This window comes from Gopherus flavomarginatus, chromosome 10, assembly GCF_025201925.1.
Source record: "Gopherus flavomarginatus isolate rGopFla2 chromosome 10, rGopFla2.mat.asm, whole genome shotgun sequence".
Classification (NCBI taxonomy): domain Eukaryota; kingdom Metazoa; phylum Chordata; order Testudines; family Testudinidae; genus Gopherus; species Gopherus flavomarginatus.
Genome location: NC_066626.1, coordinates 69,085,345 through 69,111,460, shown reverse-complemented (window position 1 = coordinate 69,111,460; position 26,116 = coordinate 69,085,345). Strand labels below are relative to the sequence as shown.

Here is a 26,116-nt window from a genome sequence, read left to right as displayed (position 1 = left end):
TTAGGGAGTATTGGGCTGCAGTTCACAGTCAAATATCACAAATTATTGGATACTTATTACCAAATGATCCTTTGGTAATCCTGGGGCTTCCTAGTGGAAATGGTCACACAAAAGTAAATGAAGAACTAATCTCTCATCTACTAGTAGCTGCTTGGCTATTAGTAGCCCCTCACTGGAAAAAAAATAAAATATCCCAACCATTGAGGAATGGTTCAAAAATATGGGAGATTGTTTTTATGAAAAAATTAACACACCAATTATGTACCCAACAAAATACACAGAGGATGGATAGATAGATAGATAGATAGATACTTAGATATTTGGTCACCTTTTATTCAGTACTCAGACAAAGTACATTCACTTGCAAAAAAACTCAGCCCACCTGTCCATTTTGTTTTAATATTAGCATTTGATAGACATACCTGGTCTGTTAAATATGTGCATATAGAAATTTAATTCAATTTAATAAAATAATTAGGAATGACAGAAGTATTGCAATGATGCTCACTGTGTAATATGGTAACATCCTGTTAAATAGAAATATTTGATGTTTATATATTGCTGTATGTCTCTTTAAACAAAAGCTAACTGTTGTAATGGTTGTTTTGTTGCTGATGTTTACATGGCAAGACTTAGTAAACTTGTTAAAACTTCTTAAATAAATAATGGGGTTTTTTCTAAAGAAAGAAATTAGGGCGTGGAGTAACATCTGGATTTGGATCAGAATCCCTCGAAATTGTGGCTCATCTAGATGAAGACATTTGGTCTTCAGAAAATGAACAGTTGGCGTAAATTATTGATATTGCTAAAGATAGACTTCAGCTCCGAAACCAGTGCCCTCTAGCACTTGAGTTAAATGAGAACTTGTGAAACTGCTGGTAGCATCCTAGCTAGTAGAGGGCAACATATCACCTGTCCTTCCTCCTCCCCCACACATACTGTCTTACTCACTGCATTACAACGGTCACTGAGTCCTAAGACTCCAAATGGGCAATGTCATTGTGATGACAGCAGCTGGTTAAACCCAGCTTTATGTTACTCTGTAAATTGTCAGGAGAAACGAGGACGTGATAAGAAGATAAGGATCAAGCCTCAGACTTTTAACTGGCAAAGATATTCGTAATGGGTGTGCTAATTTAACACCTTACTGTCCTGTGGTGCTGATTTCCTGCTGAATATGCTTTGTAGGATAAGGAGTTTTGAAAGCTGCACATGATGGCCTTTGACTTGCTGAACTCTTCATGTAGCAGAAGTACTAAAATCTCACCTGGACATGAATGCAAAGAGTTCTATAGCATTTATGTCAGTTGGTTCCTTGATTGCTTACAGATGTCTACTATAACATGTATGTCATATGCAGAAGCAAAGTATTTAGTGATCCGGGCAGAGACAATGCATAACTGTTGAAAGTATGTGTGTGGGGGGGTGTATTTTGAACCCACTCCCTGCAAAAAAAATAAATAAAAATATAAACCTTGGCAGAAATGGGGGAGGCGTGACCCTGCCTCCCCTCCCCCCAACATATGTCACCCCTGAGTCTGGGCACAGGTTTGAGAGGCAGAAACTCTTGAGTCAAAATCAGCTGCTGACTCTCTCTTTACTCTTAGACAAATGACTGAGGTCAACATTTTCAAAACTGAGTGCCTAAAGTGAGGTACCAACACAAGTGGCTTGATTACCAGAGGTACTGGGCACCCACGAGTCCCTCTGGTTAACCAGGCAATTTATAATCCTTACCTATCCATCTTCTTATATTGTGCCCAGTTCCATGGTATCTGGGAGCCTGCTGAGGCCCCTGAGTTTGAAAATTTTGGTTTGAATCTATCTAGTCTGTGTTGTCCTAGCTGCAGAACAGGGGTAATATTCCCTCCCTCCTAGGATAGTATTTACCACCTCCCATAGGGATTAAGGGTTAATGTGCAAAACAAGATGCTGGGCCTGCAGGCTGAGAATCCTGTTAGACAGTCATCTGGGAGCACCATGGCAACCTGCCTGGAGGATTCCAGGGGAGTTAGGAAAAGTCTGTTGGGGAAAGGCAGTTAGATCGGTGGGTGCTGGAGCTGGAGGGGAGGAGAGGGCTCAGTGGGGTTGGGGAGGAGAAGGGGCTTGAAGATGGGGAACATGATGAAGATGCTGGTAAGTGACCAGGAAGAAAAGAGAATCAAAGAAGTATTCGGGGGTGGGGCGCAAAGTGCCAGAGTCAGGGTATTTAAGGGTATAAGGATATTGGAGGGATTACTGCTTTAGACTGAAAGAAACAAGCAGAATTGTAGCCAATTGGTGGTGCTGTCTTAGTGTGTAACCTGGCTTGACAGTCAGGGAAATAAACCAGGTGTCTGCAGAAGGGAGGAGATTTGTCAGCCAAAAGTGGCCTGTACATACAGGCAGGGGGAGATCTGTAAAATTTGCCTCATACCCCTCTCCGCACACACTCAGGTCCAGAGTTGTGTGGAAGCCCCTTCGTTTGGATTTGGGCTCCACTGTTTTGGCCCTTTTCCAAGGAATAACCCACAGAGATTTCCCTGCTCAAATCGTTGAAGAAATTTCAAGCCAGGCCCAAGCAGGGTTTTCTGGTCAGCACAGCTCCTGATGCAGCTATGTGGTCGCTAGGGAGAAAGGACTGAGGAGTGTCCCTCTTCTCTTTCCCTACTGCCCCATCCCCACCTCACCCTGAAAGCTTCCCTCCATCTCACACAAGTGCTCTGCACTCCTAATATATTGGAAAATGGCCTTTGGAGGCCCCTTACTATCTCCTGAGGCGAGGCAGAGAGAAAACAAAGAAATAATCAGAAAATCAAATTAACTTTCTCTTGGTTATGTTATCCACTTCAGGAAGCTGTTATCTATCCCCAACTGAAACATACTCCATATGGGAAAAACAACCAGCATGGCCAGGGAATGTGCTGGGATGAATCTTGCAGGGCCAAATTCACCCCAGTGCAATTTCTTCTTTCTGTCTTGTCAGTCAAAATGTTGAGCCATTGCCAAGAACAAGGCTAGGGAAAAATACATTGCCTTTTAGTGTATTGAATGTTAAGAAGATTATTGTTATAATGTTAAGAAAATTCAAGTGACCTTTTCTTTGCAAAGCCAAGAACATAAGAACATAAGAAAGGCTGTACCGGGTCAGACCAAAGGTCCATCTAGCTCAGTATCTGTCTACTGACAGTGACCAATGCCAGGTGCCCCAGAGGGAGTGAAGCTAACAGGCAATGATCAAGTGATCTCTCTCCTGCTATCTGTCTCCATCCTCTGATGAACAGAGGCTAGGGACACCATTCTTTACCCTTCATGGCTAATAGTCATTTATGGACTTAGCCACCATGAATTTATCCAGTTCCATTTTAAACATTGTTATAGTCCCAGCCTTCACAACCTCCTCAGGTAAGGAGTTCCACAAGTTGACTATGTGCTGTGTGAAGAAGAACTTCCTTTTATTTGTTTTAAACCTGCTACCTATTAATTTCATTTGGTGACCCCTAGTTCTTGTATTATGGGAATAAGTAAATAACTTTTCCTTATCCACTTTCTCCACATCACTCATGATTTTATATACCTCTATCATATCCCCCCTTAGTCTCCTCTTTTCCAAGCTGAAGAGGCCTAGCCTCTTTAATCTTTCCTCGTATGGAACCCTCTCCAAACCCCTGATCATTTTAGTTGCCCTTTTCTGAACCTTTTCTAGTGCTAGAATATCTTTTTTGAAGTGAGGAGACCACATCTGTACACAGTATTCGAGACGTGGGCGTACCATGGATTTATATAAGGGCAATAATATATTCTGAGTCTTATTCTCTGTCCCCTTTTTAATGATTCCTAACATCCTGTTTGCTTTTTTGAGAGCCTCTGCACACTGCGTGGACATCTTCAGAGAACTATCCACGATGACGCCAAGATCTTTTTCCTGACTCGTTGTAACTAAATTAGCCCCCATCATATTGTGTGTATAGTTAGGGTTATTTTTTCCAATGTGCATTTACATTTATCCATATTAAATTTCATTTGTCATTTTGTTGCCCAATCACTTAGTTTTGTGAGATCTTTTTGAAGTTCTTCGCAATCTGCTTTGGTCTTAACTATTTTGAGTAGTTTCGTATCATCTGCAAACTTTGCCACCTCACTGTTTACCCCTTTCTCCAGATCATTTATGAATAAATTGAATAGGATTGGTCCTAGGACTGACCCTTGGGAAACACCACTAGTTACACCTCTCCATTCTGAGAATTTACCATTTATTCCTACCCTTTGTTCCCTGTCTTTTAACCGGTTCTCAATCCATGAAAGGACCTTCCCTTTTATCCCATGACAGCTTAATTTACGTAAGAGCCTTTGGTGAGGGACCTTGTCAAAGGCTTTCTGGAAATCTAAGTACACTATGTCCACTGGATCCCCCTTGTCCACATGTTTGTTGACACCTTCAAAGAACTCTAATAGATTAGTAAGATACGATTTCCCTTTATAGAAACCATGTTGACTATTGCTCAACAGTTTATGTTTGTCTGTGTGTCTGACAATTTTATTCTTAACTATTATTTCTACTAATTTGCCCGGTACTGACGTTAGACTTACCGGTCTGTAATTGCCGGGATCACTTCTAGAGCCCTTTTTAAATATTGGCGTTACATTAGCTAACTTCCAGTCATTGGGTACCGAAGCAGATTTAAAGGACATGTTACAAACCTTAGTTAATAGTTCTGCAACTTCACATTTGAGTTCTTCAGAACTCTTAGGTGAATGCCATCTGGTCCCGGTGACTTGTTAATGTTGAGTTTATCAATTAATTCCAAAACCTCCTCTAATGACGCTTCAATCTGTGACAGTTCCTCAGATTTGTCACCTACAAAAGCTGGCTCAGGTTTGGGAATCTCCCAACATCCTCAGTCATGAAGACTGAAGCAAAGACTCCATTTAGTTTCTCCGCAATGACTTTATCGTCTTTTAAGCGCTCCTTTTGTATTTCGATCGTCAAGGGGCCCCACTGGTTGTTTGGCAGGCTTCCTGCTTCTGATGTACTTAAAAAACATTTTGTTATTACCTTTGGAGTTTTTGGCTAGCCGTTCTTCAAATTCCTCTTTGGCTTTTCTTATTACGCTCTTGCACTTAAGCTGGCAGTGTTTGTGCTCCTTTCTATTTGCCTCACTAGGATTTGACTTCCACTTTTTAAAGGAAGTTTTTTTCTCTCTCACTGCTTCTTTTACATGGTTGTTAAGCCAGGGGCTCTTTTTTAGTTCTTTTACTGTGTTTCTTAATTTGGGGTATACTTTGAAGTTGGGCCTCTATTATTGTGTCTTTAAAAAGGGCCCATGCAACTTGCAGGGATTTCACTTTAGTCACTGTACCTTTTAACTTTTGTTTAACTAACCCCCTCATTTTTTTATAGTTCCCCCTTTTGAAATTAAATGCCACAGTGTTGAGCTGTTGAGGTGTTCTTCCCCCCACAGGGATGTTGAATGCTATTGTATTATGGTCACTATTTCCAAGCGGTCCTGCTATAGTTACCTCTTGGACCAGCTCCTGCGCTCCACTCAGGATTAAATCTAGAGTTGCCTCTCGTCTTGTGGGTTCCCGTACCAGCTGCTCCATGAAGCAGTCATTTAAAGTATTGAGAAATTTTATCTCTGCATTTCATCCTGAAGTGAAATGTTCCCAGTCAATATGGGGATAATTGAAATCCCCCACTATTATTGGGTTCTTAATTTTGATAGCTTCTCTAATTTCCCTTAGAATTTCATCATCACTATTACTATCTATAGCGATTCTATGGAACGTGTGGATTCGCTTAAGATTTTTACTTCATTTGAATCTACATTTTCTTTCACATATAGTGCAACTCCTCCCCCTGCACAACCTGTTCTGTCCTTCCGATATATTTTGTACCCCAGAATGATTGTGTCCCATTGATTGCTCTCAGTCCACCAGGTTTCTGTGATGCCTATTATATCAATATCCTCCTTTATCACAAGGCACTCTAGTTCACCCATCTTATTATTTAGACTTCTAGCATTTGTGTACAAGCACTTTAAAAACTTGTCCCTGTTTATTTGTCTGCCCTTTTCTGATGTGCCAGATTCTTTTTTATGTGACTGTTTATCATCTGATCCGGCCCTTACATTATCCTCTTCCGTCCTCTGTTCCTGACTATAACCTGGAGATTCCCTATCATCAGACTCTCCCCTAAGAGAAGTCTGTGTCCGATCCACGTGCTCCTCTGCAGCAGTTGGCTTTCCCCCATCTCCTAGTTTAAAAATTGCTCTACAACCTTTTTAATGTTTAGTGCCAGCAGTCTGGTTCCACTTTGGTTTAGGCGGAGCCCATTTCTCCTGTATAGGCTCCCCCTATCCCAAAAGTTTCCCCAGTTCCTAATGAACATAAACCCCTCTTCTCTACACCATCGTCTCATCCACGCATTGAGACTCTGAAGCTCTGCCTGCTTACCTGGCTCTGTGCGTGGAACTGGGAGCATTTCTGAGAATGCCACCATAGAGGTCCTGGATTTCAGTCCCTTCCCTAGCAGCCTAAATTTGGCTTCCAGGACATCTCTCCTACCCTTCTCTATGTCATTGGTACCTACATGTACCACAACCACCGGCTCTTCCCCAGCACTACACAGAAGTCTGTCTAGATGCCTCGAGAGATCCGCAACCTTCGCACCAGGCGGGCAAGTCACCATACGGTTCTCCCAGTCATCATAAACCCAGCTATCTATGTTTCTAATGATCGAATCTCCCATTACTAAAACCTGCCTTTTCCTAGCAAAGAAGAGAGGTAACCTCAGTGCGAGAGGCAACCCCAGCACCATCTGGAAGGATGGTCGCAACTATGGGAAGGTTTCCCTCTGCTCCCATTGACTGCTCTGCTTCCCTGGGCCTTTCTTCCTCTTCAACAGCACAGAGGCTGTCTGAGCGGAGGTGGGACAATTCTACAGTGTCCCAGAAAGCCTCATCAGCATACCTCTCTGCCTCTCTTAGCTCCTCCAGTTCCACCACCCTGGCCTCCAAAGTCCGTACGTGGTCTCTGAGGGCCAGGAGCTCCTTGCACCGGCTGCACACATATGCCACCCGTCCACAAGGCAGGTAATCATACTTGCTACACTCAGTGCAATAAACTGGATAACCCCCACTCTGCTGCTGGGCTTCTGCTTGCATTGTCTCCTAGTTAACGAAAGGGTGGTTTAAAGAAAGGGGTTTTGGAATATGGTTTGGATTATAGGTTTTAAGGGGACTACAGGGGAACAGGTAGGACCGACAACTCCCTTGCGAAACTCTTTGTTAGCAGCCCCTGGTCGCAAGCTCCCTGGTCACTTGTGCTTGGCTTTATAAAGCCCTGGCCTGAGTGAATGCCCCGCCCACTTATTAAGGCTCAGCCAATAATCAGAGGCTTTGAGCTTTCAAACCTTCCTTTGAAGCTCACGGCCTCCAACTGCCGCCACAGCACACAGTCTTTCAACCAACCAACCAGCCAAACAGACTGACAAACACAAGCTCAGCACACAGCACACAGCAAGTAACTCCCAAACACATACTCACGCGCACACACACACACTACAGACGCTGTATTTGCTCCTCTTTCACCTGGAGAACTCCCTTGCGAAACTCCCTGTTAGCAGCTGTAGCTCTCCCAGGCTTTGCAGCAGGGAATTGAAATTTGACAGGAAAGTGGCCTTTTATCCTTTTGCCATCCTTGTGACAATCTATCCACATTTGGCTAAATTATAAACCTTTGAAAAATCTTAGTTTGCACATGCTCACTAGAGTATATTTATATATGTGTGTGTAATATAATATGTTAAATTTTTCCTCTTTTTGTATTATTTCACAGACGTCCAATCCAGAGACTCCTGAGGAGGATTACGATTTAGGTAAACTTCTTTCTTTTCACATTATGGAGCAGATTAGAATTTATGAATTAATACCCTTCTTCTTTGAACTGAAATTTCACTACCACTAAAACAAGTAAGCTTGAAAGCATGCAAATGATTTAGCTGAAAGCAAACCAAAATGTACAACGTGGACAAGGATATCATTTTTATGTTTCGTTAGTTATATGTGGTTTCCTCACACCTTTAAAAGTACAGTACAGGTGTGCTAAAGGAAAGATGTTTTGATGAAAGCTGTTGAAATTCAGTGCAACTTACTAACAATGAGATGCAGAACAGTGTATTTTTAGACTCTGTGCAGAGAATAGGTACTGTAGCTCAGCTGAAAAGTGTGGTAAACTCATGCAAATTGTAAGAATTTACACAAACAAGTTAATGAGATACCTACTGTATATAGTTCTATAGAAATCTACCAACACAGAAGAGTATATATCTCCAGGGATTGGTAATGGTATAAAGACCTTTGCAGCTCTTCACTGATAGTTCTATCTGAGGGGTTATGATAAAAAAAATTTGATCTGACAGCTGTTTGGCGATTTATGTGAAACAAGATAGTAGCCTATTTTCTTTTTCTACAGTGCTGCTTAAAGTTCAGACTTGCAGGGAGAATGTGCCTTCTGTGGGTTCAAAGGGAGGGCCTGTGAAGAGCTGCAGAACTAAAGAGTGAGCTCATTGGGTGAGAACATAGGACTGGAAAACCAAGTGTTCACAGGTTTGTAGGATGAGGTGGATATCTGGCAGCTCCAGAATGTTGATGCGGAGCCTCTTCTGTTCCTCAAAATCAAAATGGACTCCCCACGCTCCTGAAATTGACATTAGTGGTGGTCCATAAAGGATTGGAAGAAAGGTGAGAAGGCCTGGAAGAAGGATGGGATGATGGGACCACCCAGACAGGGAAGTCCACATGGATAGGTGAAGGAAGAAGAGTTCCTTCTGGGAAGTTGGGGAAAGGCACTTGATTAGAACAAAGGTGAGGGTGTAAATATAACCTGGTCCATAGGACAGAGTCCTTACAGGCTGCACATTGATTTAGGAAACACAGAATTCGCCTGGCTGGGGTAGGAGAAGAGTTAAAGTTATGGCAGCTAACAAGTGAATGAGCAAGAATAAGGCCAGACTGGGGCTTATATAAGGCCTTTGCTTCCTTGCTTTATTGGTAAAGAGAACCAAAAACTGTGCGTCCTTACTGTGTCTCTGAGGTAGAATGGGAGAAGTGAAGACTATGACAAAAGAAATGATCAGTAAGTAATTTTCCCTTATCATCCCAAGTAAATTTAAAAAATAATGATTGAAAGCTTTAAAATATGCTGTGCATTAAAAATGTTTGACATTGGATCACTGCATTTCTCTTAATTGTTTTATTTTCTAGTGTCCAGCATGGATACAGAGGAGGAAAGCTTAATAATTCCCATCAGTAAAGATGTTTATGAAATCCTTACAAGACAAGAGAGCTGTCTACGTGACCTCATTGAGAAGAAGTTTGGTTGTATAGCTCTTCTTAAGAGTATAAGATGTCCTCTTGAAGTATACAGGAAAACCCTGAAGGAAGGAATTGAGATATCTGTTTGGATGGATGATATGACAAGACATAATGCTGATGCTTTGGTGAATGCAGCCAATGAACATCTGCACCATTTTGGAGGCCTTGCTCTTGCCCTGGCGAAAGCTGGTGGGCCAGAAATTAAACAAGAGAGTAAACATTATATTGAGCGCCATGGAACACTCACCACTGGTCAGATAGCGGTAACAGGTGGAGGCAGGCTTTCGTGTAAGAAAATTATCCACACAGTAGGTCCAAGATGGTCTGTATATGAAAGTGAGAGATGTTGTCGAACCCTTGAGGTAGCCATTATAAATATCCTGCAGTATGTTAATGCTCCAGAGAATAATATAAAATCTGTGGCTATCCCTGCAGTGAGCTCAGGAATTTTTGGCTTCCCACTAGATTTATGTGCTCATATGATTGTACAGACTATAAAGAATTTTGTTGAACTAGCTCCATTATTTGGTTGGGTCAAAGAAATCCACTTGGTGAACATTGATGAGCCCACAGTTGTGGCAATGAAAAGGGCTTGTGAAAAGTTGCTGGGGAGGAGTGACATCAACTCACTTCAGGAGACTGTGCCAGCTTCAGCAAACCAGCTTCCAGATTCCATCACAATTAATGGTCTTCACCTACATATCATAAGAGGACAAATTGAAGATCAGCATGTAAGTCTTCACAGTGGACCCTGGGGACCCTGATCTTGTGAAGTACTGAGTGTGGAGTTGCATCTCAGCACCTTGCAGGATTGGATCCTAAGAGATTAGAGGGCATGTTGTATTGTTCAAGTAAATATGCATCTTGCCCTCTTGTCTTTAGCCACCCAACATTAGAATCAGTGAACCAATACAATATATACCCAGGTGTCTTCTTATTATATAGCTATTGAATTTGAAAAGTTTTCTTTGTGAGTGAGCCCTGCTATGAGAGGATAGAAGACAACACCAGACAGAATAAAGTTATTGGCTGTCCTGACTCTACGTTAACATTTACTTTTTTTTTAATGTAATATTTTAATAACATTTTTTAATGTAGTCCCAAGAAGCTTACTCTCCTAGATCCTATCATGTCCTGCCTTCTTTTTTTTTTCCTGGAATGGGATGAATGCTCCTCTGAAGATGTCTACGCTATTGGCTAAATCGGCATTGCTGTGATTGATGCAGCAGTGTTGATTAGGCGTGTCTGGTGAAGGCATGCTAAGTTGATGGGAGAGCGTCTTCCATTGACATAGTGGGGTGTAGATACCACTGTAAGTTGGCATAAGTTAAGTTGATTTCAGTTACATAACTTGAGTAACTGAACTAGTGTAATTTAGATTGACGTATAGCATTAGTGTAGACCAGCCCTCAGTCTCACTATTGGTGCATTTAGTATATACTACAACAGCTGAAGATATTTTCTAAAACCAGTGTACACATCATCTTTAACTGGTATTTGATTTAAACAGACCTATTTAATTTATTATAGCATGGTAAAAACCATGGCAATCCTAGTTATGGGCAAACCAGAAAGGGTGATTAGATCAGAAGCTGCATCACCTGCTAGCATTTGTTTGAAACAGACCGTATTGCACAGAATTTTCCATACCTTGTTTGTTAAAGAAACATTTGGACTCCTTAAGAAGTTTGTTTTTATAGATGTGGAAATAAAGGACACCAGTTGAGACTTTTGGTTGATGGCGGAGAAATTCTGTCAGCTGACTATGGAAAGTTATATTTCTTCTGAGCAATTGAATGGGTGTAGCCTTATATTTTTAGTTACTCTTAAACAATCAAGCTAAGGTTAGACTCATTATTCCTGCGGTCAAAATACCATAAGCAAAAATTTTGCATTTCACAAATTTAGTTCCAAATTACAGCAGCCCTAGGGAGTATGTGATGGGCAGAAGGAGAAAGCTTAGGGATTTCCATCCTCTCATAGTGCTCCTGCACAGAAGGCAGCCATAATTTTGCAATTCCTCCTGAGTATACAAGATTGTGAGGACTATTTGCATGGCCAGCAGTGCTTACTACTTTAAGACTACATTTACAATACATACCACTGTCGGTGTTGTGTAGGCTACATGTAGTTACATGCCACAGTGAAAAGCCTGCTGCATCCTCTGCTTTCTGCAGTGTGTAGGTTTTCATGTCAGTGAAAGGCTCTGGCAGAGGGAGACAGGGAAAATTTGAGCAGTTCCTTGCTGCCGGAGCCTTTCACTGCAGTGGAAAGGCTCTAGGAATGGCTCCAACAGTGGGGAGCTAGTGGACCCTTTCTCTGCTGCTTCCTTCCCCATCTCCCCTGCCTGACGGCTGGAGTCTTTCCTTGCACTGGGAAAAGGCTCCAGCGGCAGGGAGGCAGTGACACTACAATACTAAAAAAAAGCAGTGTAGATGGTGAGGCACAGCGTGGATGAGTAGAATGAGTGTAGGGGATGTACTTGTATACATAAGCACACTCTTCAACTGTGTCTTTACCTGCCTAAGCCTTACCTCACTGGCTACACTGTTATTTAATGTGTGGTGAGGGCAGCAGCTGTTATGTATTTTACCCAACATTGAAAGAAGTATGTAGTGTAGATGTCCCTTAAAAGGTGAAGTTTCTGGATGGATGGAGTTTTTATAAGAAAAAGCTCCACCAGCTGCACAGGTACATTTGAAGTGGGGATCAGACTGCAGTGCGGGTAGAATATGCATTTACCTGAAGTGAAATATAGTGAGAGGTTATGTTATTTTCTTCCAGACTGCAATTATTGTTAATTCTGTGGTCATGAATGATCTGTCAAGAGGAAACATTTCAAGCGCAATTCTGAAAAAAGCAGGCTCATCTCTTCAGCAGGAATTTCTGTTTGAGTCTCAAAAACTTCCTCCATCTTGTGAGAAATTCATATTGACAAAAGGATACAATCTGGCCTGCAAGTCTGTGCTCCATGTAGTATGGTCATCACAAAGCAGCAGTGATTCACGCAAGGTGATGTTCTGTTAGAGAGGATTTTCACTCCTCTTTTTCATATCAAAAAGTAAAATAAAGTCTAAAACTCTCCTTTTTTTCTGCAGATTCTAAAAACTGCAATGTCAAAATGTTTGCTTAAGATTCAGGAGCATCCATTTCCTTCAATTTCTTTCCCAGTAATTGGATCTGAAGTATTACATTTGCTAAAGGATGAAGTGGCAGATATTATGATTGACGAAGTTTTAAGCTTTGCAAAGGAATATCCTGGGAGGAAGTTAGATGTGTATTTTGTGATCCATCCAAATAACAGTTTTGTCTACAAGGTAAGGTATTTAGCATTAACTGTAAGTAGAAGAACCCACAATAACTGTGAAGAAAGTTTCCTTGAATTTCTATAAGTACTTTACATACCAAACTATATTCTATATATCATTTCTAACAATAGATAGCAAGCCTCTGGTGTGTCTTGTGAATAAACTTGGGGGAAGATCAAACTTGGCAAAGTTGGACTGGGAGTTTGATTGACATCTTTCCCTGAAAGAGACAATAAATGGCATCCTAGCAGGGGACGGCAATCAGCCTATGTAAGAAACAAATCCTCAGGGAATATGAATTCTAGTCTAGCGTTGCAGAGTGCTTTCCCTCTTTTGCCCAGTTGCCCACTTTCTCCCTGCTGCATGGCTCTGCGGAAGGGAAAATGTGCAGATGGGGTGTGTCTGCTGGTTCAGTTAGCAGGAATTTCAGACAGGCTCTGATTGGAAATCCACCAGTCCCCTGGGGAGCTTACTTAGTTGCCTTCCTATCTGTAGCCCCAATGCCATGGCTGTCACCTAGGCCTCCTGAAGTTCTTGGGTCATACAGTATACAGTGAAGGTGTTGCTTCCAACTTACTGGGGACTTCCTAAAGTACTTCTGCTGAAGTTATGCCACGGGAAATGCGTTTAGCAAATTCAGTCAAAACATCTCCTGTAGCAATGTATTGTTACAAAGGACTTTGCCTTCTATGGTAGACTAGGCTGTAGACACCTGAGGCCAAATTGTCTGCTGGTGATTTCAGTGGAACTGTCCTAGTTTATGCCAGCAGAGAATTTGGCCCAGATGATTTATACATGGCTGTTTTAGGTATCTATATACATAAAAATATAATTATAAATTGATGCTGTTCTCGTTGAACCCAATACTCCCACTGATTTCAGTAGGTGAGGAGTGAGCCTATATACTGTAGCAAAAGTAATATATGGTACAATAGAGTGTGGGCTGGCAAAAAGGTTATATTATGCTCTTGCTTCTGCTCTGAAAGGCTGTCATGGACAATTGACTCATACTCAGGACCAAATTCAGATGTGAAGTGTAGTGTGGTATCAGTAACTGAGTAAGGGAGTCCGAACATAATTTACATATTGAAGATCTGGAAAAAGGGGTAGCCAATCCTACCTCTTTGGTCCTTCTAGTTATTCTTCCATGCCATTGATGTGTAGATTACATCAATTTTGACTCCTAGAGTCAGATAACCCGAATTATACCCACTCATTGACATGTAACTTATACCACCTTTCATGTAAACTCTGATGTTGCCCCTCAGTTTTAGAAGTATTTACAATAAAAATTTTCAAGTTTAATTACAATGACTTTTGCTCATTTATGCTTTAGATCTGCAGTATAATTTCTTCATTTTTTTTGTCAGTATAATTCATTTAAAATCTTATTTTTCTAATGTAGTATTAATTTGCAATGTACTTTTCATGATATTTGTAGATGATTTTTATCATTTTTTTTCTATAAGTCAGAACTCTGACAAATTATGTTTGATTATCATTTGTCTCTGTGTTTCCTTGGACCACATGCTCACACAGCCAGTTATTTCACTGAAGTGCCAAAGGCTGTCCTGTCTTTGCCACAGGCCTTGAAGGCTAAAAAACAACATGAATAGTGTATTTTCACTGCCAGGGATGTCAGTCTGCAGGAAGCACAAACCCGCTTCTCAGAGCCGTGCTCCTCAGTGGCTTTCCACATGAGACTATGGAGAGGAGCTTTGTGACTTAGATATGGGGATAGTCAGTGCATCACAATGCACAGCATGGATTCATCAGCATAAAACTGTAAGTAGAAGAAATTGCTTCTGCTCTGGCCCATAAACTGTAACAGCCTGGCCGCATGGGTTCCCCACATATTACCTCCAGATGAAACTGGGGAGAATGCCACCCATGCATGCCATCCATGTCCCTGTACAAAGCCCTGGAACCAGGTTTGGCACAGGAGACCAGCATCAGGGCCTGTGTGAAAGGAGACTGACTAAAATTGTTTTCCTAACAGAAATCTGGAGAGACAGCCTCTGTTCATTTGTTGCTGGTTTGACACATAGCTGGTTGTAAACTGATTCTAAATCTTTCTTTGTCAAGGCTTTCCGAACCAAGTTTGATTCAGCGAAAAGCAAACTGGGAGAATATGCGGAATGCAACAGAAGTGGTGATTTGGGTAAGTAAGGAGCACAAGGGATGAGTAAGGTTCTGAATATTATACTCTCCTAATAAATATCTGTTATCTGGGGGAAACCATCACACAAGAGCTCTGTGTTTAATTTTTGACTCTTGTTTCATTGTCAGACTGGGTGATAAAGAGGTGAAGACGACAATACTGGTTTTGGTATATTGGGGAACATGTGTTACCTCTTCTAAAATTGTGTTTTGCAAAATTAGTTTTAGTATTATGATATTTCATTAGACTCCTTTTGACTTATCGGATTCTCATTCATGTAAACAAAAATGTAACTGTTGCATTAACTATTCAGTTCTTCAGATGCTTTGCAGTCTTTTGCCTCTTGAAGAACCCATGTCATTGACATTGATGTTATCAGGAGTTAGGGCTGAGTACTGATCTTTGGGTTTGCTACTTCAAAAGCAGGATTTCTTAAATGTGGATACAAACTAGAGGAAGCTGAGCTTTGATAGTTATAAACTATTCTCTCTAATCAGTCATCTTCATCCCAATTCCTTCCATTTCAGGAGCCAATGGCTTTGGTTAATTGTTGACACAGAAAGTTCTAGCTACTCTGCTTTGGCACCTTCATTCCAGCTCATGCAAACTGATACAGAACATGATCAGCACCATCCTGTAGAATGTAGGGTTTGTCATATCAGACTCAGGTCCTTGCTGCCTCTGGCAGTGTTTGGGTAGCTTGATGCTTCACAGGAAGGCTGAGTGCATTTTAGTTACTATAAAGTTCCAGGGTTTATTGTATATGTTTAATTAACGGTAAAACCTGTACCTGCAATAGGCAGTGCCATGTCTTTAGTTACCACTTTAAAGTTTCCGGTACAGTTTTGTTCAGCTTTTGGCCTGGTCATGTGAGATGTTGAGCACCGTCAGTACCAACTGCAATCAGTGGGAGCTGATGGCACAACGTACTTCATGTGATTGAGTCCTGATGCCAAAGGGTAAAATTTCAGTTCAAGAGATGTGAGGATGGCATCATGGGTTGGCGTTCCTTCCCTCTTTGTAGGCAGGCGAGTGATATTTGCGTTGTGCCTCCTATGTTCAAACGATTGCAGGCAGCACTCCAGCCTATTACCATTTCCATCAATGGACTTTTTATTATAAGCTGAGAATGTTGTCATTTGAAACGTATTCTAGCTAGTCAATGCAAAGTGAATATGAGTAAAACACATTGATTTTATTACTGATTTACATCCTAATTAAAAAAAAAATCCAGAGAGAACACAGATGTAGTTAAAATGCAAAAGGTACTTCATTTATTCAGAGCCAGATTCCAGAAGGGATTTAAAAGGGCTCCTTTGTGAGTAGGACGGTATCCTTTCCTTCACTTCCCTGTAGAACTACAATGTAGTCTCTTAACACAAAAACAACCCTAACTAGAGACTTAAAAGCAAGATTTATGTTTTCAGTCTGTAAATATTTAATTTCATCATCTCCAGTTTCTCCTGAAATAGCAGCTTCTGCTTAAACCACACGTTAGAGGAATATGGAAGAACATGAAAATTCAGAACAAGTTTCTAAATGGCTCACAGAAAAGGAACTACCATTTAATTTGACTTCAGAATGTAATGATGTTATACACCTGGGATGAAACTGTATTTATTAATTATTAATAGGGCCAAATCCTGGTCCCACTTAAATCAATGAACGATTTGCCATTGACTTTAATAGGAGTGGAATTAGGCCCTTACAGGGATATTTTCAAAGGCAAAATTGAAATTTAATGGGAGTTACATGCCCAACTGTCATTTATATCTTTAAAAATCTACCCCTTTGTGTCTATCGTAATATCCCCACTCTGAATGTACTATAGGGGCAGTAAGCTTTCCTTGTGCTGCAAAGTCTTAGGCTGCAGTACTTTTCAGTCTACCAATTGCACTTGTATAAACAGTATTTCTTTCAGGGTCACGCTCTGACAGACAAGCTGAAACAGAGAATAAAAAAACTGGACCAGCCATTGAACTTATTGGAAACCGCTGTGAAACACTGGAAGCAGCGAAAATATGGATCAAAAACATAATGCAAATCCAGGAAAGTCACCTTATTGTTATCGAAAACAATCACATTTTCAACCTTAGCAAAAAAGATCATGCAGAACTGTCTCGTCTGCAGCATTTCGGTGTATCAATATCAGAAGAAGTGGTTGGTGGAAAGGCAAGATTAGAGATTCAAGGTCCTCTTGGTGCTGTCATTGATGCGGCGTTCATGATCGAAAATTTACTGTGTGATGTGCAAGAGAATAATAGAGCCAAACAAGAGGAACTGCTGTTGTCAGAGGGTCAGTATGGTTAAGTGAATAAAAACAAACATCAAGCAGAGAATATGTATGTGTGTTACCAATATTTAGATGAGCTTGTATTTCAGTTTGTATGTATAATGAATATACAGTAGGGTCAGATTAGTCTGTGTGCTTAGATGCTATGGTAATAGGCACTATGCAAAGCCTTGAAAGACCATGTGTTAGTTTGTTGACTTCAGTTGATTTACTGGGCAGGATTCCTTGAGTTACACTTTATCCCACTGGGCTGTTGCTGTTGGAGGTGGACATGACTGCTGCCAGTCCTCACCCTGGGAGTTCCACTAGGAAAGGCAGCCTAAATGCCTAGCCAGCTGAGGCTCCCTGGGAGACGTATTGAATCAGTGCATACCCTTGTTGAATTGGTCCTGCATACTTTGTATGTTGCTTGCTGCCACTCCCCTCCTGGCAGCAGACCTAGGGTATGGCTACACTCCAAACTTCAAAGTGCTGCCACGGGAGCGCTGCCACGGCAGCGCTGCCACGGCAGCGCTGCCACGGCAGCGCTGCCACGGCAGCGCTTTGAAGTGTGAGTGTAGTCGCTGCGCCAGCACTGGGAGAGAGCTCTCCCAACGCTGCACGTACTCCACATCCTCATGGAGTTTAGCTTGCAGCGCTGGGAGCGCTCCCAGCGCTGCAACACTGTTTACACTGACGCTTTACAGCGCTGTAACTTGCAGCGCTCAGGGGAGTGTTTTTTTTCACACCCCTGAGCGAGAAAGTTGCAGCACTGTAAAGCGCCAGTGTAGCCATGGCCCTAGTGTTAGCAGCTTCCTAGAGATAAAGTTGCTCTGGTGGGAGTGAATCAGGCCCTTTGACTTCAGTGTAGAAATTACTGAAGTCAATTAATTGATTTCAGTGGAGTTACAGGAAGAATGAATTTGAAACCTATACCAAATACCACCTCAATGGGCAACTTCCTGTCTTTGAAATATCCCGTTTTTCCAGGTCAGTTTTATTTGGCCTCTAGTTAAAAGCCAACCCTATTAGACAACCATTTTTCCTGGTCATTTTAAGATGGGTTCCCCTGTATAAAAGATAGATACACAAATGCAGAGATATATAATGGAGATGATACATCCTGTGTCTCTTCTGTTTCTGATTTTTCATTGGTTCCTTTAGTAGACCTTGATTTAACAAGCATAATATATTCCGCAAATTTAAATGTAAGCTGTAACATCCTTAGCAAAGTTGAATCAGTTAAAGAATTTCTAGATCTGGACAGATAGTTATCTTATTTAAATGTGCAAGTGTGTAAAAAGGTGCTGTAGAGTCCATAGCCAAAGTTCATTGAACTCAGTAGAAGCTTTTTCACTGACATCAGCGAGCTCTGGATCAAGCCCTAAGTGTCCTTGATATTTTTTAAAACAGAAATCTTTAAATTAAAACTAATTTAGCAGTAAACTCACGACTTACTGGCAATAACCAGTTGACCCTTATAGCACAAAAGAATACAGAGTATCCCACCCTCACTCAACAGAACTCCTAAGTCATCACTGCCCTTATCAAAGGTCTCTGTAAAGGAGGAGCCTTGATGCAGATGACACAAACAGCTTGCTTCAGAGAATATGTAACACTCTTCTTACCTAAGCAACCAAAATAAACTATTAACTTCCTCCTCCACTGACTTTGTTGCATTGAGGGTGAGTTTAACAAGCTGAAAGTCTTAAATTATTATTAAATATCCTGCCACTTGTATCCAGGCCATCTGGAAACTGATTATCCTCCAGAAAGACTCCGAGAGAAGACAAGGGGTACCAAAATGCTTTACCAGATCTCCCCAGTAGAATCATACTGCCAGGAATTCAAGGACCGAGAAAAACAATTTGAAAAAGCTGGGCTTCGTGTTCTCAAGGTAAAGAGAGTGTTCTTGGTAAAATGAATCTTAAAGCATCAGACATTTACAAGAACCTGGATGGAATTAAGAAGGATACATTTAAAAAAAAGAATTAGATCAAAATCAGTTGGCTCCTTATAATACTTGAATGAACTTTAGTGAAATTGTGAATGAAATCTAGATTTATTGCCCAATTAAGATGACTGTTTAAAAAACGTTACAGCTGATCACTCAAAAAAATGCAGTTAAATCCTCATTTACTATTTCAGAAGGTACTGTATGTTTATTTTATATTTTGCAACCTCAAGTCCTCAGTTATAGCAAATTCTCAGGGATCAAGGAGCTGATTCCGCTCCTGATGTAGTCAGTAGTAGATTCCAGGCTGTACTTTAATGCATGAAGGGAACGTGAAGATGTACAACATATACATAGAGAAATATAAGTCTCTGTAGTAGATGTATCCTCTGGGGGGAGGAGGGAGCATTATCTAATGGATATAGCAGGTAACTAGAAGCCAGGACTTTTAGATTCTGTTTCTAGTTCTATCACTGGCTCACTGTATGACCTTAGTCAAGTGCATTGACATCTCTGTGTCTTATTGGAAGAAAGATTGAAGCAACAGGGACTATTTCATCTATAGGGGAGATGATACAGAGGACACATGATAAAGGTATACAGAATAATGAATGGTGTACAGAAGGTAGATCGGACACTTCTGTTTACCATCTCATAATACAAGAACAATGGATATTTGATTAAATTGAAAGGCAGCTAGTATAAATCTGATAAAAGGAAATGCTATTTTACACATTGTACAGTTGGCCTGTGGAATTAATTGCCACAAGAGCTCAATGGGGTTCAGAACAGGATTGTACAGTTCTATGGATATGAAATCATTCACTGTTCCAATAGAGAAGATTACTTAAACAAAAAAACAGAAACGAAGGGACATAAACCCGCATGCTTCAGGGCATATGCTAATCTCTAACTGAGTAGGTCAGAAAGAAACTCCTTCTATGGACAGGTTATTCCGTAACTGGGGTTCTTACACCTTACCCTGAGGCATCTGGTGTGGGCTGTTGTCATAGTCAGGATCCTGGTTTGGATGGACCACTGATCCATCCAATATGGTATCTCATATGTTCCTGTACACCCTTTTCAAAGGTGTTGCAGTAGCCATTCTCCCCCAAAGTTTGGTGCCTACCTGAGGCACAATGCCTCCTACATCCTCTGTGATGCAGAACTGTGCCTGAAAGGCACAATTCAGTCCAAAGACTTTTCTCAGTGTGGACTTTATCTTGTGAGAATTTGAGTAACTTTAACTCTCACTGAAGTCAGGACTCTCACATGAATCTCTCAGCCCCTGGCTGGATCAGGTCCTAACCACATACGCAACTCTCATTAACGTTTATGGTTGTTACTTACATCTGTATCACACAACTTACCCAGTAGAAATCACTGGAACAGGGCACAATGGTGCTCCTGTTGACTTTAATGAGAAGCACTGGGGTCATGGTACTTTTTCTCCTGAGCAGTTGCACACTTTAGATATATGCACACTGTACCACTGATTAGCTCAAAATGGAAAAAAAAATGCTTGTTAGATTGAAGACCATAAATTAAACGACTGACAGTGTATGCTTTCAATGGTATGGATCTATAACTATTTGTTTATACTACAGTATTGTTGTTTATATTACAGATAGAAAAAATACATAATCCTGTTTTATCAGCTGCCTTTCAACGGATTAAAAAATGTGTAGAAGGAAAAATTACTGGAAAGCAGATATGCCATAGATTGTACCAGCGTGTTCCTGCTCAGTTCTGTAGCTTGGTATGCAGAGCTGGATTTCAGAGAACATACTCCCCTCCACCAGGTAGTTTACTGCTTTTCTTTTTTACAATGCTGTTGAAAAATTGCAGAAACATGCCATTAATAGTGTTTATATAATTCTGCTCCAAACAATAATGTAGCCATTCTACCCAGGTGTCAGTTTGCTAGTATTGCTTCATACAGAACAGTATGGACTAGACCAGCAGTTCTCAACCTGCAGGCCTCTTGCAGCCCAATCAGTACACAGCTGTGGCCCATGTGATATCCTCAAGGCCATACAGGTAGTATGTATGTTGTATGGATGTGGACCACATAACACAGAGAGAGCTGCATATGCGGTCCACAATGGTAAATTGGTTGAGAACCACTGGACTGGATATTTGAATGTTGAGCGTTTTCACTTGGAATGTGCACTTGATGATAGGAATATTTTGCTTCTTTAAGCAAAACAAACAGTGGTTGATTATTAAAGTTCAGCTTAGGTCAGAAAAATGGCACCTTCTTACACAAGAGATCTATTTTTTATATGTGTTCAGTCATATCTGCTTACCTTCAGAACAATAAGATTTTACTTTACACTTTTCACTCCTGTTCGTACAGCAGAGCCCAGGCAGCACTGGGAGAAGGAGCTGGTTTCCATTCTGGTTTGTGCATCATCAACAGAATTGTTATCACAGATCTAACTGCAGAATCTTTATTACTGATGACGATGTATGAGTTAGAAAGAACCCAGCTTTACTTACAGATCCCAGCTTGAGTGTGGCACTGACAGGAAAAAAAAAAGCCATATCTGATTCTCTATTCCATTATATTGGTTTTACACTAGTGTAAATCTACTGAAGTTGATGGTGTTACAGTGGTAGAAGACTGCTTAAGATAGTGGAGAATCAGATCCAGAATGTTTTTACTTGAAAAGTGAACAAATATGATATTAAGCAATTTTACATACGTTCAAGGATCTATCCAATGTTCTTGGAATATCATTTAAGAAGCCTCTACAATAAGCTTGAAGCTTTACAAAATGTGCTGTAGAAGAGGATATAGTCTCTGGACTAAGGAGTTTACAGTCTAAATAGACTGTGCCTTTCAGTCAAGTGATGTAGAAGGTGGATTTGTCACAAAGCACAGTGCAGGACTTTGGTGGTGTTTCTTTTACTTTCTTCCTAAAGGTGTTTATTATTGTAGCTCACATAACAATCCACATAGCTTCTGTTCTAGAAATTTTTACAGATGAAAAGAATAAGAGTTTAGGCCCCAGTCCTACAAGTGATAGTATGCAGCCATCTTCCTGTGCGCTATCAATTGCAGAATCAGGTCTTAGATTGTAAGATCTTCAGAAAGCAGGAGCCATGCCTTTCCACATTTCTGGGAATACCTAACATGCTTTTGGATGCTCAAAATAATAAATGACAAAATAAGACAACATTTAAGCCTAATTTTATCTCAAAGCAAAATAAGATTGGGAAAGAATGTGTTTAGATACAGAACATTCTCAAATTTGTCTCTGTCTACTATAACAAACTGTTGCTTGTCACATTACACACTGGAATCATAGTTAAATATTATGGGAGAAATTCTTCACTTGGATACCAACATCCACAATTTCTTCTTCAAGTGACTGTACATGTCCATTCCACTCTTGGTATGTGCGTGCCCAGCACATGTTTGTTGGAAGCTTTTCCCGTCAGCAGTCCTCCATGGAGTGGCTGAAGCGTCCTCTGCCTCTGTGCACCCTTTCAAGCAGGTCTAAAGAGCAAAGATGTCCCTAATCCCCCTCAGTTCCTTCTTACCGCCTATGATGATTGCTGGATCTCTTGGTCTTGCCTTAGCAAGTTCTCTCAGTATGCCTTTTTTTTGGGTAGAATAAGTTTTTTGTTTAAATGTTATTTTTCAGTTCCCCTGCTTTGAGTTCTTTCTTCGGCACCAAGGAGTGCCTCGGTCAAGGGGGATCAAGCCTTATTTTTCTTGTTCCAAGCAGATCACAGAATCATAGAATATCAGGGTTGGAAGGGACCTCAGGAGGTCATCGAGTCCAGCCCCTGCTCAAAGCAGGATCAATTCCCAACTAAAGATGCCTGTGAGTGACCCACACTTCAGTTGTTTAAAGTGCCTGAGTGAATCTCTCATATCCAATTGCTATCATTGCACTGCAACCCTCTTCTGACAACAAAAATTACTACACAACCCCAGGAGGAAGGGACAGAAGCCTGAGCCCGCCCCAAACCCACTGCCCTGGGGAAAGGAGCCCAAGCCCCACCGCTCCAAGTGGGCAGGCCAAAGCTGAAGTCCAAGGGCTTCAACCTCAGGCAGGGGGGCTATAACCTGAGTCCCCCACCCAGAGCTGAAGCCCTCAGGCTTTGGCCTTGGGCGGTGATGCTTGGGCCTCAGCCCTGGGCCCCAGTAAGTCTAAGCCAGCTCTGGTGACCCCATTTGAAGGCCTGACCCACAGATTGAGAACTGCATCCCTAAACCAAAAAACTTGACTCATTTTGGTAGGAAAATGTATTCTATGGCTGGGCTACAATTTAAAATCACTGTCCAACAGGCTTTGTTAGGGTGTTATGACTTAGTATCTGGGCCTCAATATTAAAGTTTAAGGACAAGTTACCAGAGGATGCAAAACAAGTTTCACTGGTAGATGAAGGAAAGCTGGTGGCTAAAACATCACTCCAAGCCGGTTTGGACTTGGCTGCATGTGCTCATTGCTGCAGTCTTTGGGGCTTCCCAGGAAGTCCAGCAGATAGTTCAGGTCCTGCCATTTGAAGGGTCATCTCTATTTTCAGGGTAGACAGATGACAAACTTAATGGTTTAAAAGATTCCAAGGCAACTCTAAAGTTGCAGGGCATACGTAAACCTGCCTTGAAAAGAAAGCATTTTTGTCTGCATCAGACCTGCTTATATCCTGTTCTTGCACATCGACAAGAAAAATAATAGGGGTTATAGCTGCAGACCACCTCTTTCTACTTCAGTGGCGGCTAGTTCATCTAGGCACCCTAGGGGCATTAAACAAATGTTTTGATGGGTTGATGGAGGACACCATACCAGTCTCCAAAATTCCAGTCTCTCCTTTCCCCGTGTTTGCAAACCATCTATCCCACTTTCTGGGTGCTTGGTCCTCAGTCATTTCAGACTAATGGGTCTTACACTCTGTGGAAGTGGGATACACCCTTCTGTTTATTTCTACCCCTCCTTCCAACCCTTCCCTATATCCTCCTTCAGGGACTACGCTCACGAGAAGCTCCTTTTCTAGGAGTTGCAATCTCTGCTTTGGGTGGGAGCCATAGAAAAAGTACCTCAGTGTCATAGAGAGGTTTTGTTCCCTCCATTTCCTTATCCTGAAAGCAAAGGGAGGTCTAGACCAATTTTAGGCCTGCATAAACTCAACAGAAAAAGATAAAAGTTTTCTATGGTCTTGCTTGCTTCCATTATCCCCTCCCTGGCACCCAGAGACTAGTATGCTGCTTTTGATTTAAAGGAGGTGTACTTCCATATGGCGATCTATCAAGGGCCCCAGGAAAAGATGGGAGTGAATATGAAAGTTGTAAGGTGGATAAGGAACTGGTTAAAGGGGAGACTCCAGAGGGTCGTATTGAAAGGTGAACTGTCAGACTGGAAGGAGGTCACCAGTGGAGTCCCTCAAGGATCGGTTTTGGGACCGATCTTATTTAACCTTTTTATTACTGACCTTGGCACAAAGAGCGGGAATGTGCTACTAAAGTTTGCGGATGACACGAAGCTGGGGGGTATTGCTAACACGGAGAAGGACAGGGATACTATTCAGGAAGATCTGAACCACCTTGTAAACTGGAGTAATAGAAATAGGATGAAATACAACAGTGAAAAGTGTAAGGTCATGCATTTAGGAATTAATAATAAGAATTTTGGATATATGTTGGGGGCGCATCAGTTGGAAGCGACGGAGGAGGAGAAGGACCTTGGGGTACTGGTTGATAGCAGGATGACTATGAGTCGCCAATGTGATACGGCTGTTAAAAAAGCAAATGCGATTTTGGGATGCATCAGGCGGGGTATTTCCTGCAAGGATAAGGAGGTGTTAGTACCGTTATATAAGGCGTTGGTGAGACCCCATCTGGAATACTGTGTGCAGTTCTGGTGTCCCATGTTCAAGAAGGATGAATTCAAACTGGAACAGGTTCAGAGACGGGCTACGAGGATGATCCGAGGAATGGAAAAACTGCCTTATGAAAGGAGACTCAAAGAGCTTGGCTTGTTTAGCCTGGCCAAAAGAAGGCTGCGGGGGGATATGCTCGCTCTATATAAATATATCAAGGGGGTTAACGTTAGGGAGGGAGAGGAATTATTTAAGTTTAGTGCTAATGTAGACACGAGGACGAATGGGTATAAACTGGATATTAGGAAGTTTAGACTTGAAATTAGACGAAGGTTTCTGACCATTAGGGGAGTGAAGTTCTGGAATAGCCTTCCGAGGGAAGTAGTAGGGGCAAAAGACTTTCCTGGCTTTAAGACAAAGCTTGATAAGTATATGGAGGGGATGTTATGATAGGATCATTAATTTGGGCAATTGATCTTGAATTACCACCAGACAGGTCTGCTCAATGGTCTGCGGGGAGATGTTGGATGCGATGGGTACTGAGTTGCTGCGGAGAATTCCTTCTTGGGTGCTAGCTGGTGACTCTTGCCCACATGCTCAGGGTTTAGCTGATCGCCATATTTGGGGTCGGGAAGGAATTTTCCTCCAGGGCGGATTGGCAGGTGCCCTGGAGGTTTTTCGCCTTCCTCTGCAGCGTGGGGCACGGGTCGCTTGCTGGTGGTTTCCCTGCAGCTTGAGGTCTTCAAACCATTTTTGAGGATTTCAATAACTCGGTCCTGGGATAGGAGTTGTTATAAAATTGGATGGGTGGGGTTCTGTGGCCTGCCTTGTGCAGGAGGTCAGACTAGATGATCAGATTGGTCCCTTCTGACCTATGAGTCTATGAGTCTATGAGTCTAAGTATTTAAGGTACCTGGTAAACCATTCTCACTTCCAATTAAGTGATACTCTTTGGCCTGTGTACAGTTTCCAGAGTTTTTACAAAATGCAAGGCACTGGTAGCTGTGTTTCTGAGGCTATTGGGTGTGCAAGTGTATCTCTACTTGGATGATTGACTGGTGAGAGGCCAATCCAGAGTTCAGGTACTATCCAGCATCTCTCTTATCCAGTCAACTTTCAAAGCTCCGAGACTGTCAGTCAACATGGAGACATCTAGCCTCTCCCCTTTTCAGAGGTTCAAATTCATTGGGGCACTCCTGGACTCGACTCAGGCCAGAGCTTTCCTTCTATGGT

General features: G+C 41.7%; 1 protein-coding gene across 3 annotated transcripts in view; it reads left to right on the top strand.

The window, feature by feature from the left end:
- The window catches only part of PARP9 (poly(ADP-ribose) polymerase family member 9), a 32,603-nt gene that overhangs the window by 3,218 nt on the left and 3,269 nt on the right, over positions 1-26,116 (top strand). The window contains exons 2-9 of one of the 3 annotated variants that reach the window (XM_050917035.1): positions 7,819-7,858; positions 9,246-10,087; positions 12,141-12,368; positions 12,455-12,673; positions 14,750-14,825; positions 16,735-17,121; positions 18,843-18,994; positions 20,679-20,853. In XM_050917035.1, coding sequence (XP_050772992.1) covers positions 9,254-10,087; positions 12,141-12,368; positions 12,455-12,673; positions 14,750-14,825; positions 16,735-17,121; positions 18,843-18,994; positions 20,679-20,853 — 2,071 coding nt within the window. In that variant the 5' untranslated portion in view covers positions 7,819-7,858; positions 9,246-9,253. The remainder of the gene's footprint in view (positions 1-7,818; positions 7,859-9,245; positions 10,088-12,140; positions 12,369-12,454; positions 12,674-14,749; positions 14,826-16,734; positions 17,122-18,842; positions 18,995-20,678; positions 20,854-26,116) is intronic. The other 2 variants (XM_050917033.1, XM_050917034.1) reach the window with 2 other exon arrangements.